The sequence below is a fragment of the Topomyia yanbarensis genome, chromosome 3 (genome assembly GCF_030247195.1).
Source record: "Topomyia yanbarensis strain Yona2022 chromosome 3, ASM3024719v1, whole genome shotgun sequence".
NCBI classification, from domain to species: domain Eukaryota; kingdom Metazoa; phylum Arthropoda; class Insecta; order Diptera; family Culicidae; genus Topomyia; species Topomyia yanbarensis.
In genome coordinates this window covers 107,898,815-107,911,974 of record NC_080672.1, presented here as the reverse complement: position 1 = coordinate 107,911,974, position 13,160 = coordinate 107,898,815, and the positions used below count along the sequence as shown (strand labels likewise).

The window sequence follows — 13,160 nt, the reverse complement described above, 5'->3', positions numbered from 1 at the left end:
TCAGCTGATTATTTCTTGTTTACTTATTCTGACGTTACTCCGAGGGGTGCGACGTCCGACAATATCGTTAATTCGACCAACATCAAACGAATCGAACTAACGAAAGTTGTTTGTCGGACGAGTTTTTCTGTTCGCAGGAGTAGACTTGTTGACAGAACCCACCGCTGAATTGTGAAACAAACGTCTAATGGATTGCCTAATAGCATTCTAGCCATGCCCCGAATATATTGATAAGTTTTCTTGAAGATTGTGTAAAAAGTGCTTTTTCGTTTTCAAAGATGGCCGCTTTTTAGGCTTTCTCAGTTGAACCTCAAGTACGCATACTGAGATCTCGTTTTTTTTACATTACCGGTTGCCAAACTCTCCCTTTGGGTGTGTTCCGGAGTGCTTCAGTTATAGATTTATAATTTTGACAGATAATATAAAACCGAATACAAATTATTTGTATTTGATAAAACTGACTATTTTAAAACTAGAACTTGCTGTCTCCAGCAGAAGTTTAGACATGTGTTCTAATTAGTTCAAAATTCAGGTCTCTTCGTGCTTTCAGCATTATTTTTACCCAGTCTAAGTGCGAGAGGCAAGCACTAAATCTTCAATACCACGTAGTGCCAAAAGTCTTACATAATTAGTTACTTTATGTACCATTAAGTACCATAAAGTGCATTAAGTGATGCAAAGATTTAAAAAAGTACGCGTCAAATCACCTAGTGCTTGCCCTCCGTCTACGTGACTGTGCTAAATACTCTCTTTGTAGTCAACCCTTAAAGGCGCAAATCAATTTTTTCAAATTTTGTGAAGCTTGCTTCTAGCTTCAATACGTTATTTGACAATTTTGACGTGATTTTCGCAATGTTGTTTCAAAACAATATTGCGCTTTTAAGAATTAAAACAATTTTAAACAGTGGCAGATCACTTGTTATGCATTTTTTTCAAATCAGCGAAAAAATGCATTTTTTCATTAAATTAGATATTAAGAATGTATTTTGCGTTGCGTGTAAGACGTTAAATCACTGCAAAAAACTAGCTCTACATCAGACCAACCTAAGACGATTGTTAAACAGACTTTTCTACAAGGAAGTATAAAGTCAATGCAAAAATTTAAATGAAATGCATTTTTTGTTCAATTTGATACCAATTGGTAATTGTCTAGTTTAGAAATTTAGTGATAGAGCTCCAATTTTAATGCGGATTTGTGCCAAAACGGTGTATTTTAACCTAAATAGACCGAATCTGCCACATTAGTCAACCGAACACTTACTAATGTGGCTACGCCATATCGCTTTCTGGTGCACTGTCCGACTTTGCTGCCGCTCAGTCGGCTTTTAACTACCTGTAGCCCCTATGTTTGAGTAAACCGGGCAAACGAGACGAATCACAGGTTCGCTTGCAATTCCAACTACGGATTCATCAATGCCTCGTCCAATGGAGCCTAAGCGGCTTTGCTTCGCTTCGGATCCTTGGCCTCGGATATGCGGCCAAGCCGCATCACACTAGCTCCCAGTATAACTTCACTTGTTAAAGCACTGTCACTGTTATAAGTATTATTAAGCACAACTTATTTTTTCAGTTTACCAAACTTTGGTTAATAATTTTATATTTCCGCTCTCGGATTCGGTTTATTTAGGTTGAAATACACCGTTTTGGCAACAATCCGCATTAAAATTGGACCTCATCACTAAAGTCTCTAAACTAGACAATTACCTACCAATTTGTTATAGCACTTAGAGTGATCTGCCCCTAGATTCTAAACGTGTTTTAAATTAAACAACACATAGGACAGCAACGTACAACAATTTTAAATCTTGAAACAAAACATCGAAATCGCTCTGTTGGGGATGTGATTAGTTCAGTTCTAGTTCTACTTTGAAAGCTCTATATAAAATAAAACCAGAGACTAATCGAGACTCCCAACTCCCGAAGAAATCCCTGAAAACTTATGGTTCACAGTGTAATAGAATGAGTTAATTTGGTCCCTCGATATGTCACTTCACTCACCTCACTAAGTCCTTGGCACAACAAGCTTTTAATAATTTTAATCTAGTGTTCGATGGTATTTAGAGTTATTGTTTATTACTGACGCAACGAATTCCTGAGAGTAGCAGTTAAAGTACTGAAAAATCTCCGTTGTTTTCGAACGAACCGAAGTCGAAGTCAACCGTATGACGAACTTATCCTATTTTGCGTCTTGATTCTCATTCCTCTGTTTTCAAAGGAATACGACGACGTTTTATCAAGCGGATTAATTAAGTAATCAAGAATTTTCGTCTTCATTTTTTCCATAAAGTGGTAGTTTTGTTATATTTGAAGTGTCGCGAATTCGTCTCTGGTGGGGTAGCAGTAATTCCATTTAGAATCGTTAGCGTGTTGGTCATCGTTATCACTGCAGACATTTGTGGAGCCTGTGGTTTTGAGGAACCACCCAGTAAGACAAAGAAGACAATCAAACAAGCGAAAAAGGTTGAAGCAGAAATTGGATGGCACTGCTGTGATTCGTGCCTAAAGTGTTTTCATACACACTGAATTTGAATTACTGGGTACAGTAAAATTTTACTGGAGTTTTGAACAACTCGTTCTGTAACCAATTCATTAAAGCAATTTGAATACCGAACTCTCCGCAAACCGTTCTATCCAACATATATACATCTTTAAAGGCAATCTGTCATCGTTAAAAAGGGCTGATTGTATTTTGAGTCTCAATAATGTTCTTAAGTTCTGGTCTAGTATATTGTTGAATAAACGAAATATACAATGATGGAGAATCTATTGTCATCATGAATTTGATATTGGGAAATGTAAATATATTTCTTTGGTTGGTTTACCCATTTTAATACAAAAACAATATTGTGGGTTCTGCACCAGTCTATTTAGAACAGTCCGGATATAGTGGAAAATGCTTCACCGGTCATAAAGGTGTCAGGCCTAGCAAAAGTTACTTTTAGAGGAATTTGTCCTTATAGATTTCTCTATAATATGGTCCAAATATGATGAAGAGCTGTGTCAAAAGAGATTATAACTACTAGAGGTCGCATGTCGCTGTTAACACTGATAATTTATCATCTCGCTCTTACATATGCTAGACACATATTGTCCCGGGTCAGTCCATGAATACATTGAGACAGTAGCGCTTTGCTCCCTCTAGTAGTTATAATCTCTTTTGCTGTCATCTGGCCAAATCCGTAAGTGGCTTTCGAGTGAAAGATTTAATTGTCAGTTTGAAAGCTTTTTGTTCTGCTTCCGGCACAGCTTAATTGCGGAAGTTTTGGCCACCGATTACAAGTTTCAGTATGAATAGTGTCGTCCTTAGTGCGGGGTCCCTGGCCATCGCTAAGAGCGCCCATGCATAAAATCGATACTGCATTCACCGTGTAAAATTTTTCACTAATTAAGAAACACCGCTTCGTCGGCTAAAATGAAGTTCAAAATTAATATTCTTCTGTATTTGATCCTGACAATATGTGAAGCATTTGGTGCAGAAAATATTTACTTGCCTGACCTCTTTATTATTGTTTAATGTTACTATAGTCACGCGAAGGCATACTATGATAACGTAAGGGAATGAGTGCTGAGTACCGATCCTTCTTTGACATTTCGGGGGACCGTGCTAGTACTACTTGAACCATGGGAAATCCTTGAGTCCTCTGTCTCAATTAGTCTCTGATAAAACGCTGCTGAACATGCTCTTAGTCAATAGCTCCTATATTAGTTAGGTGGAGAGCCTGAGCGCAGCCATTCGAATATGGCGTAACATACGTATCTTATTTTATCATATGTTATACGGGGCGAATTTGTATTAATTGATGAATCTGCCAACTAAAAAGCGGTCCAGTCTTGGGTCCAGTTAAAAAGTGAGCAACCAGCGAATCACGAATGTCCACATATACAGCCCACAGTTTTCGGTGGTAGTTTGATTATTCGCATTTTGAAAGTGCGGAGTCCAGGTTGGAGCTAGTTTACAGTTCGAAAATAGGTCACGGAATTTCGTACGGGATTTGTGAAACAAAACTAATAAAACTTTAAAATTCACTATATATTCTTCAAAATGGTTAAAGATATTTTTGTAAACAAATTTGTTTCACTTTGCAGAGTTGTATTTCATTAAAGTGCATTAAGTTAATCCACATCTTTACCAAAGATAAACTCAAGATTACTAGGTTCTATACAAATGATTGCAAAACTATGGTTCAGCAACCGTGAACCAATGAACCGACTAAAAATGTGCTTTTGCTGCCCCCTCGTCGATTGGCGTCGAGTTTGTACCCATGAATGAGTACAAACCTTGTACGTCAACTTGTTGGTATGGGTAATGGGTATGTTTTACCCATTATTTTTCGCAGAACTGTTACAACAAAATGCGTAAAAAATACCCAGTCATGAAAATCGCGCCATTATGAAAAATATTTTTTTTGTTTATTTGTGGCTTTAACCTTTTCAGGTCATTCGCCAGATTATGAAAAATACTGTCAATAGAATTATTTCCGAATTTTAAAAAAAATCATAAAATAGCATTCATTTCACATTATTGTCTCCTTATAAAAGTATAGGAATCTAGATAGAGATCCTATTCTAAAACTACTTAACAAAATAAAACCGTCAACTGGATATATTTTTGATGGCTGGATCTTTTGGCTACTCTAAAAATGCCGAACTGGTGCATATTTACAACATCCTCAGTAGTCTTTAAACAGCCTTTGTTTTATGAACATTGCCGAAATGTTCCGTTTCCGCCACGGACTCAGATGCAGGCCGATAATTTGCAGGTTCCGCTACGATCCTTAGTTTGCAGGTTAACTCGCTTGAAATATTTCTTAAAGATTTCTCACCCATTATTAAGATCAATATACCCATTACCATTACCCAATACCTCATCGAGTAGTTGTGAAATGGATAAAAAGTACTCATTGTTAGAAACAAAAAAATACCCATTTTTTGACAGCTCGAATAACTTCCGAAAATGAGCAATTTGAATACATAAAATGGGTTTTTACCTTGCATGGGAAATCCCAGACAACTCTATCTTGAGTTTATCTTTGTTTTTATCCTTTGTACACTAAAAAAATGCAAACGTTATGCCTATTGATTTGACACATACATTTTTGCAATTAGCGGAGGCAAATAGACACTATTTGCTGGCACACAAACCTAATGTGTGTATTTGCAAGAAATATTAATCTTACATATTTCATAAGTATAAGACACATAAAACCCGATTCTATAACAATACGTGTGCATACTAGGGCGTGACATTCTTTTATAAAAATATTTCACCTGGTTGTATATCATATATACCCTCTTATACTTATTTATAATTGTCTATAAAAGTTATAACTGTATTCGAATTGTAGAATGTTCGAAAAAAAAATCGAACAGCCGTTACCATAGTAGTCCTAGTTGTGATTATAAACAATGAAAAATAATAACGCATCAACGAGGAATGGTATGTACCCAAATATTTAAACAATTCTTTTTAGCCGATAATTCATTCGTCCCTCGTTGTTTATAGAACCCGGTTTGACCGCAACCTAGAGCTGTTCAAACTTATGAATGATTAATTTGCACTATTGAATACCGTGGTCCCGGTAATACAAATGTCTTCGTCCAACCGCAAAATGTTCCAATTAGAAATAGAAATACTCGTCAACATTAATTGAAACAGTGGTAAGGAAATGCTCCCCATAGTTCCAAGGAACAATATGAGCTACCTCTCAATGGTCATATGCCATTATTATTTTCTTTCTTATGTTTTGCAGGATTCTCAATTATCTATACACTACGGAACATTTGTGGATTGAAGGTAAGTTGAATTGCTCGCATCCTTGTATTTGAGCAAGATTTTGTTTCCGAAGGTTTCGGCGGATACACTCTACTCGAAGTTCTTATGCCCGACATGTCATATCCAGCTGAGGGATGCTTATAACCTGTAACTAATGGCTCAACGGTGCGAAGCAAAATTTGTCTTTAATATCAAAATCGGAACCATACATTATGGACGACGATGTTGACATGAACCTGGGTGACGGCGGAGGTGTGGCCCCAACGATCTCGCATCAAACGAATGACTAGTTCACCAATACGGATTTTGAAACTGAGCAAGAAACTTTACTTTTATTTTATTTAAATGACCAGGTGCAACGCTATAGCTTGTTGCAGATGTGATAAAGCTTTCTAAAACCTGAAAAGTCTGAGCAAGCATTCAGACGACCAGAATCGCACTAATAACAGTCTTAGTAGCATAAAGTGAGTTTCAGTGTAAATGGTCGGTGTTAAGTCAGACCGGTCTAAGTCGCAAAACATTAAAAAATGAGATAATGATAGCACTGGACAAAGAATTTCTTTAGCTATATTCCACTTTTACCAGATTTGAAATACGTAACAATAAGCAAGAATTATGGCAAAAATTAATTTCCGATTATAACGTAAAGGATGCTGCGATTCAAACTTTAAACTCGATTTTCTCGAAATCAATACATTGTTACTTAGTCCGGTCTGATTTAACACCGACCAAATGTAACTTTTCACGAATTTTATATTTCACTAACATTAGGCGAAACAGAAAGGTAATCAAGTAAAGCCTCCGCGAAAAATTGGAAATGTTTTGTATACTGCAGACGGTTTAAATGTCTGAAAATCCAACGATTTAACGAATATGCTTTCTTTAGAATTATCCTAAGCGGTATGAATTCAAAAGGAATTGAAATAAGTGAATCCAATCCGGTTAAAAGTTTCGATGTTAACGGTTTGGGCTGTTTTATTTTGCTTCGATGGTTGCTGTGGTTGTTTTTCGGTCTATGAAACCATTTTCTAATTAAAGGCACATCATCAGATTTGTAAATCAAATAGAATGTAAAAAAAAATGTAAATGTAGCCCTTCACTATTATTTAACTTCACTATAATAGTTGAATGGGGAGGTTATTACCGATATTTCCGCTCAGCTCTCACAGTTCGAAGTTAATAAGCATAATATTATGGTCATGGCAGCTAACCTGGAGACGCTTCGACTGTAGCAAATGTTAGGTAAGTTAGACTTACTCAGTAATATTAACTACAAATGACCAAAATCATGTTGCGGTTGGCCTCAGCGGATTGATTCGGCTCAAGAGCTGAAAGAATAGGTTTGTTCCATCGTTCCTGTATTATCTTCCTCTCTTTTTTCTTCTGGTAGCAAACCGGAGTGAAAAGGAGCAAGAATTTTTTGCTCCGGAGCAACAGGGAGTAACTTCCGTGTACTGGAACAAACCTCATACTCATCAGAGATCAACACCAAGAAACCAAAGATCTATCAATATCATTACGGTGGTGAACCAGTGGAACGACCTTTCCAATGCAAGATATATCAGAAAATGTTCAACGCCGGAAATGAAGTTCGTTATTATCGGTAGCAGTCATACAACCTAAACCGACATGCAACATACGGGCATTCATCGTTTAATAAATTTAATAAGTTATGAATAAATAAAACACTCTTTTAAACACTATTCAATCATAGAGGTCTATGTACACTATACACACAAACGATGTCGTTGAACCGGAGATTATTTTAGATTGTAGGTAGACCAGGCCTAGGATCATGCACATTATATTTTCATATTCATTTCAAATTTATACTGATGTCCACTGTAACCGGAATGTCTTCATTTTGCAAATTCTGGTACAGGTTGCAACACACCGCAACAAACTTATCAGTACTGCAGCTGTAAATGATATCATCTGGAACATACTCATCGTGTAAATCCAACAGGAATATTTTGTCGATCGAAACTGACTGCAACCACTCAGTAAATTTCAATTGGAAATGAGCCGGAATTCTTGCTGGTTCTTGTTAGTATTCCGGCTTCAGTTACACGACCGTTTCTAGTTAAAATCGGTTGTCACTGGAGCTGGAATACGAACCATAACCAGCCAGAATTCCAGTTCATTTTCCGGCAAAAGTGTACTGGGGAAGTTCTCACCTTCCAATTTCATTTCCGTGACTCTCGAGATGCTCGTTCAACGTTCCTGAAGAGTGAAATTCATAAGTGGTTTGAAGATAAGCACTAATTTTAGCCCGCGTCTACCTGATTCTCCATAAGTAATTCTTCTGTGGTGTGAGTATAATCAGGGTGATTCTGGATTCCAGATTTGTGGCACAGATACAAATGTTTCCAATGCTTTTACCAAGAGGGTGAATGTTTTGACGTTTCTTTGAAAAATGAGTGAAGCCAACATAAGCTGGCTTCCTGGCTCGGATAGTTGCCAAAAATGACAGCTAACGCGCTTTAAGCAACGTTCACATTGCTACGAGCCAATATTGTTAACACGACCTGAAACTTGTCGAACACAAATAAACTTCATTTTGATGTGCTTAACTAGAACTCAGGTGATAAAAGCGTTCGGACTTTATGGAGAATAAGCAATGCAAGAAAAGTCGTGCTTTTTCATGTATCGTTATTATTTACTTATTTTGATTCCCACTTTCAAACAGTGTTGTACAGTTCATGTGAATAGACCTTAAAATTTGAAACCTAGCTAGCGCTACTGCCATTTGGTGGCAGCTTCAGGCAACAAACAGTTTTCACGGGGCTGGCTTTTACGCAGCAGAAATGTAGATTTAGAATTTTATGTAACGGTTGTCAACAATAACAAATGAAAATTTAAAATTCCCAGCACACTGAGAATAAGTTCGAAAGCAAGTTCGAAAATGCTTCAATATATTTACGCTTATAAAGTGTATAAAATTATAATGTTGCTTATAATTCTACAAAAACATTATAACTATATAATATTTTATAAATTATTAGGAGTGTCACGCCCCTTGTGTGCATATGTAGTTTATACAGTTGACACATAGAAGCTATGTGTGCGCGTGGTAACATTAGCATTTCTTCTTCATATGGATTTTAAGTGGTTCGAAGCAAATAGAATTACCGTTTGGATTTTTTCAATGTAGGATCGATTTCAGATGTGCATGCGTTGAAATTATTCCAATTTCATGAGACCCCTCGTCAAACGGGACACAAAAATCGATCAATCAGCTGTCAAACCGATTTTTCTTAATAGTGTACACCCATCTTTACCTTTCTCTACTTCCGTGATTCTTTTAGCAATCTGTCACCAAAATGGTAAGTCTTGCCAAAACTAATTTTTTCACTATTTTCTATGTAGAAAACCTTTCTGAAATATGTTAGATTGCTGCAAAAGCACTTCAGTAATACGTTAAAGTAAAATTTTTCCCATGGAACGTATACCGTCGAAGAATTTGCAAATTCGAAACTGCCGCTAACACGGATTCTACCGTACACGCGTTTAAACATGGCGATCTGATGTAAATAAAGTAAACTAGGAATGATTACTATATTTACGATTTTTCAGACCAAAAAAAGGCGTAACGGAGGACGTTGCAAGCACAACCGCGGTCATGTTAAGGCTGTCCGATGCACGAACTGCGCCCGTTGCGTTCCGAAGGACAAGGCAATCAAGAAGTTTGTGATTCGAAACATTGTCGAGGCTGCCGCTGTTCGGGATATTTCGGATGCTTCCGTGTACACTGGTAAGTACAGTTTGCTTCTAAGTTACATTAAATTTTAAAGATGTATTGGATGTGGGTGTTGTTCCGTTAAACGTGCAGCAGTTGAATGCACAAGATAGCTTAGAACATTCAGAGGATTCAGGTCGCTGCAAATATTTCCCGGAAGATCGTATAGTTTTCATTTGATATGTCAATTAGTTTGATATTCATTGCTTCGGGTACACCCATGTTAATGTAATAAGTAAAACAATATCCTGGAATGTGAACCGTTCACGTATCTCGCAACGATGTTTTGTACGAACGTTTGTATGAAAAAGTTTCGAGCTGGTTATGTGGCCCCAGTAAACGTAAGGAGACAATTACACTGTATCCTCTAGAGGTAATAATCTAAGCAAACGGAATCAAAGAATACCTAATTCAATAAATCTATATGATGAAAAAACATCCTCTGATTATATGACATGATATATAATATAATATTTGCTATCTGACGTTCGAAAAAAATAATTTTTTGTTTCGCAGTAAAACTTTTTGTAATTCAACGCTATTTTTTTTATCTTTCTAGCATATGTGTTGCCCAAACTATACGCTAAGCTGCACTACTGCGTGTCGTGCGCAATCCATTCGAAGGTTGTGCGCAACAGATCGAAAGAAGCCCGTCGAATCCGTACGCCACCGCAGCGAGCTTTCCCGAAGGATATGAATCGGCAGTCGAATGCTCAACGCAAGTAAAATGGTCGTTGGCAGAGACCGTAGCTTCAATCGCTTTCGTGGGTGATAGTCGTTGATCTTCGACCGGCTAATGTCTACAGAAGCAGATGTAATGCGGTGAAACATTAATTTGTATTTTGTTTGGTAAGATTACCTACAACTGGGAAAGTAATTCGAAAATAGATTCAAATCTATACCAAATTTTGACAGTATGTCTGAGTACAATTTGTCTTGATGACAAACACGATGGGGCTTTCATCTGAAGATTCTAATTAGTAATACTACTATAATAGTAGATGTTCGTTTTGCTTTCTTCCTCCGCTAATTTTGCCGTTTTTCCAATTTTTTGAAGCTTTCATATTGTTTTCATACGTCTTATCTGCTTTTATTTTATTGGCTAAACTGAAGAAAACACTCTTTCGGGATACGTTAAGGTTGCACAGAGAATGCGCAAAATTAGCAAACGAAAAAAGCAGTTTTTTTCCACACCGTATGTCAGATCTTCATAAAAATCAATCAGTAGTACTGTAACAACATTCTACATACGCTGATGGACTAGCACTTAAGAGAAAGTTAATTATTCAGGACTTATTTTTATAAAAGGTCTTGGATTAGAAATTTTTACGGTCTATACGCTACGAAAAAAGAACTCAACGACGACGTTAAAACTACCTAATAGTACACGGATACGAAAAACTACCAAAAGTTAAGCTCTTTTGACTCAATCTCGGGGTATCGTGAAATAAGGTAAAATTAGATAAACCGTGTTGAAGGTAGTTTCCCTTCAACCACGGCAAAAACCACAACTCATTGACAGGTTTTTTATACTCAACCTTGAGTTAAATATGCCTAAATTTAAGTTGAATCTACCTAATTTTGAGTATACCTCAAACAACTCAAAAGTACCTTATTCCATGGAAGGCCTAGACTGAGTCGAATCTCTCTCTTTGTTTTTGACAACACTAATAAGTGCGAAAGCGACGCAAGACTCAAAGCTACCTAAATTTAGGGCATGTTTAGGTTTTTCCACATCGGGTTTTTCAGTTACAGATGCATAATTTTGACAGTTCTATAATATAAAACTGAAAATTTTAAAACTAGAACTTTCTGGGGGCTAACCGGTTTGGCATAAAGTCATTTTGACATAAAGTCGTTTGGCATAAAGTCGTTTGGCATAATGCCCGTTTGGCATAAGAAAAAAATGATAGTAGGCCATTTGGTATAATCAAAGGTATAATGGTCGTTTGGCACAGAATGTACAGGATATTATATACTATTGAGGTTGTTTGGCATAATGGTATTTTGGCATAAAAGTCGTTTGGCATAACGGCCGTTTCGCATAAGAGCCATGTGGCATTAAGTATGAAAATACCCGTTCAAATGTTTATGGCGTTTTGATTCACTGAAATAAGTACGATACCAAGAACTGCTCATGTTTAAAAGAAGGAATCAACTTCAGTGAGACGAAGAATATTTCTGTGTCAGATTGATTACATAGAAAACTAAAGTAAGTATGGAATTTGGGCATTGAGAATATTTGCATTTAGAACTATGTTGGTCATCTTGCATGAAAGTTAAAAAAAATTGTGAAATGTCATGCAACAAAAAATCTGAAATTGTAATCTGCAATTGATAGGCTAGTTTAAAACTATTAACTATTAAAACTAGATCTCATTTCAAATCAATCAGAGGGAACGAGCGAAGAAAAACCATTGTGTTAATCATGCCATTTACGAATATTTGGATTGCCACAATTTTTTTAACCTAACTACTATTTATACAATATGAAATCTAATTCGGGATATATAGTATCTTGCTTTCCAAATGTTTGTTCTTTTGACGTTCACTTTTGTTTGCTGTCCAAATTCAAAAGAAGGAAAAATCTCGACTAGTTCATATTAACAAGAAGAAAAAAGCTCAAAGCAATAAAATTAAAAGTTAATTGCTTTATTTACTACACATATAAAAGAAGGTAAAATCTTGACAATGTTCAGACTAATGTAAACTCTTAGAAATTCATAATTGCATTTAAAATGAATAAAATTTAAACAAATTTTCATGTTCAATAGAAAGTGGAAAGCTCAAAACGCAGTTGGCTGCATAGCAGGTCTTCTAGAACAAGTTCAGTGTTGACTGTAGTTTTATTGTATTTCCGGAAAATTCAGGCAATTTGTGTACAGTCGTCCAACTAACGAATTTGATTCGCTAGTTGGACCGAAAATGCATCTGGTCACACCCTTAATTATTGTCAGTTTGATTGGCAAAGTGAATTTGATATGAGATTTTGACATTCAGATCCAACGAGCGGAGGTCCAACTAAAAAGCGGTCCAGTTAAAAATTGACCAACCAGTGAATCACTACTGTAGTCCATATCGTACAATGGTAATTCGGGAAACTGCATACCAGAAAATTACCGATTTTGTATCCTATTATTTCGGTTACATGTTAATCAAATAGATCTGAGAAATTAGGTTTAATGTCTATTATGCCAAATGGCCATTATGCTAAATGGGTATTATGCGAAATGGTCATTATACCAAATGGCAATCTATCTTCAATTTTGTTTTAATCGATTATGCTAAATGACCTTTATCCCAAATGGCTTTATGCCAAATGACCACTTGAATCGTGCTATGGTTATGCCAAGTGGCATTATGCCAAATGACTATGCCAAATGGGCTTCCCCCAACTTGCTGTCCCCAGCAGCAGTTTTAGCGGGTGTTCTATTCAGTTTAAAATTTATGTCTCGCCATGCCTTCAGCGTTACTGCATTCAAATTTATTTTTCCCCAGTCTATCGGGTCTTAGAGTCTGTGCTGAGTACTCTTCAAGTATTTAAAAAACAGTTCTAAACGTGTTATATAGAACGGCATCGTATAACAGTTTTAAATTTTAAAACAAAACTGTTCGAAATTATAAAACAAAACGCTCTGCTGGGGAAGT

At 36.4% G+C, this 13,160-nt stretch overlaps 1 protein-coding gene and 1 long non-coding RNA gene across 2 annotated transcripts; both read left to right on the top strand.

Annotated features, from left to right (window-relative positions):
* The first annotated feature begins 5,304 nt into the window (after window positions 1-5,304).
* Window positions 5,305-7,411, top strand: LOC131690006 (uncharacterized). The gene is made up of 5 exons (XR_009305497.1): window positions 5,305-5,437; window positions 5,504-5,658; window positions 5,751-5,794; window positions 5,847-7,015; window positions 7,164-7,411. It is a non-coding gene; the product is annotated as an uncharacterized LOC131690006 (long non-coding RNA).
* Window positions 7,412-8,968: 1,557 nt separating this feature from the next.
* LOC131692135 (small ribosomal subunit protein eS26) lies at window positions 8,969-10,418 on the top strand. Its single transcript, XM_058979008.1, has 3 exons — window positions 8,969-9,099; window positions 9,350-9,527; window positions 10,072-10,418. Exons 1-3 carry the CDS (start codon window positions 9,097-9,099, stop codon window positions 10,236-10,238), a joined length of 348 nt encoding a protein of 115 aa, XP_058834991.1. The 5' UTR covers window positions 8,969-9,096; the 3' UTR covers window positions 10,239-10,418.
* Window positions 10,419-13,160: the final 2,742 nt, after the last annotated feature.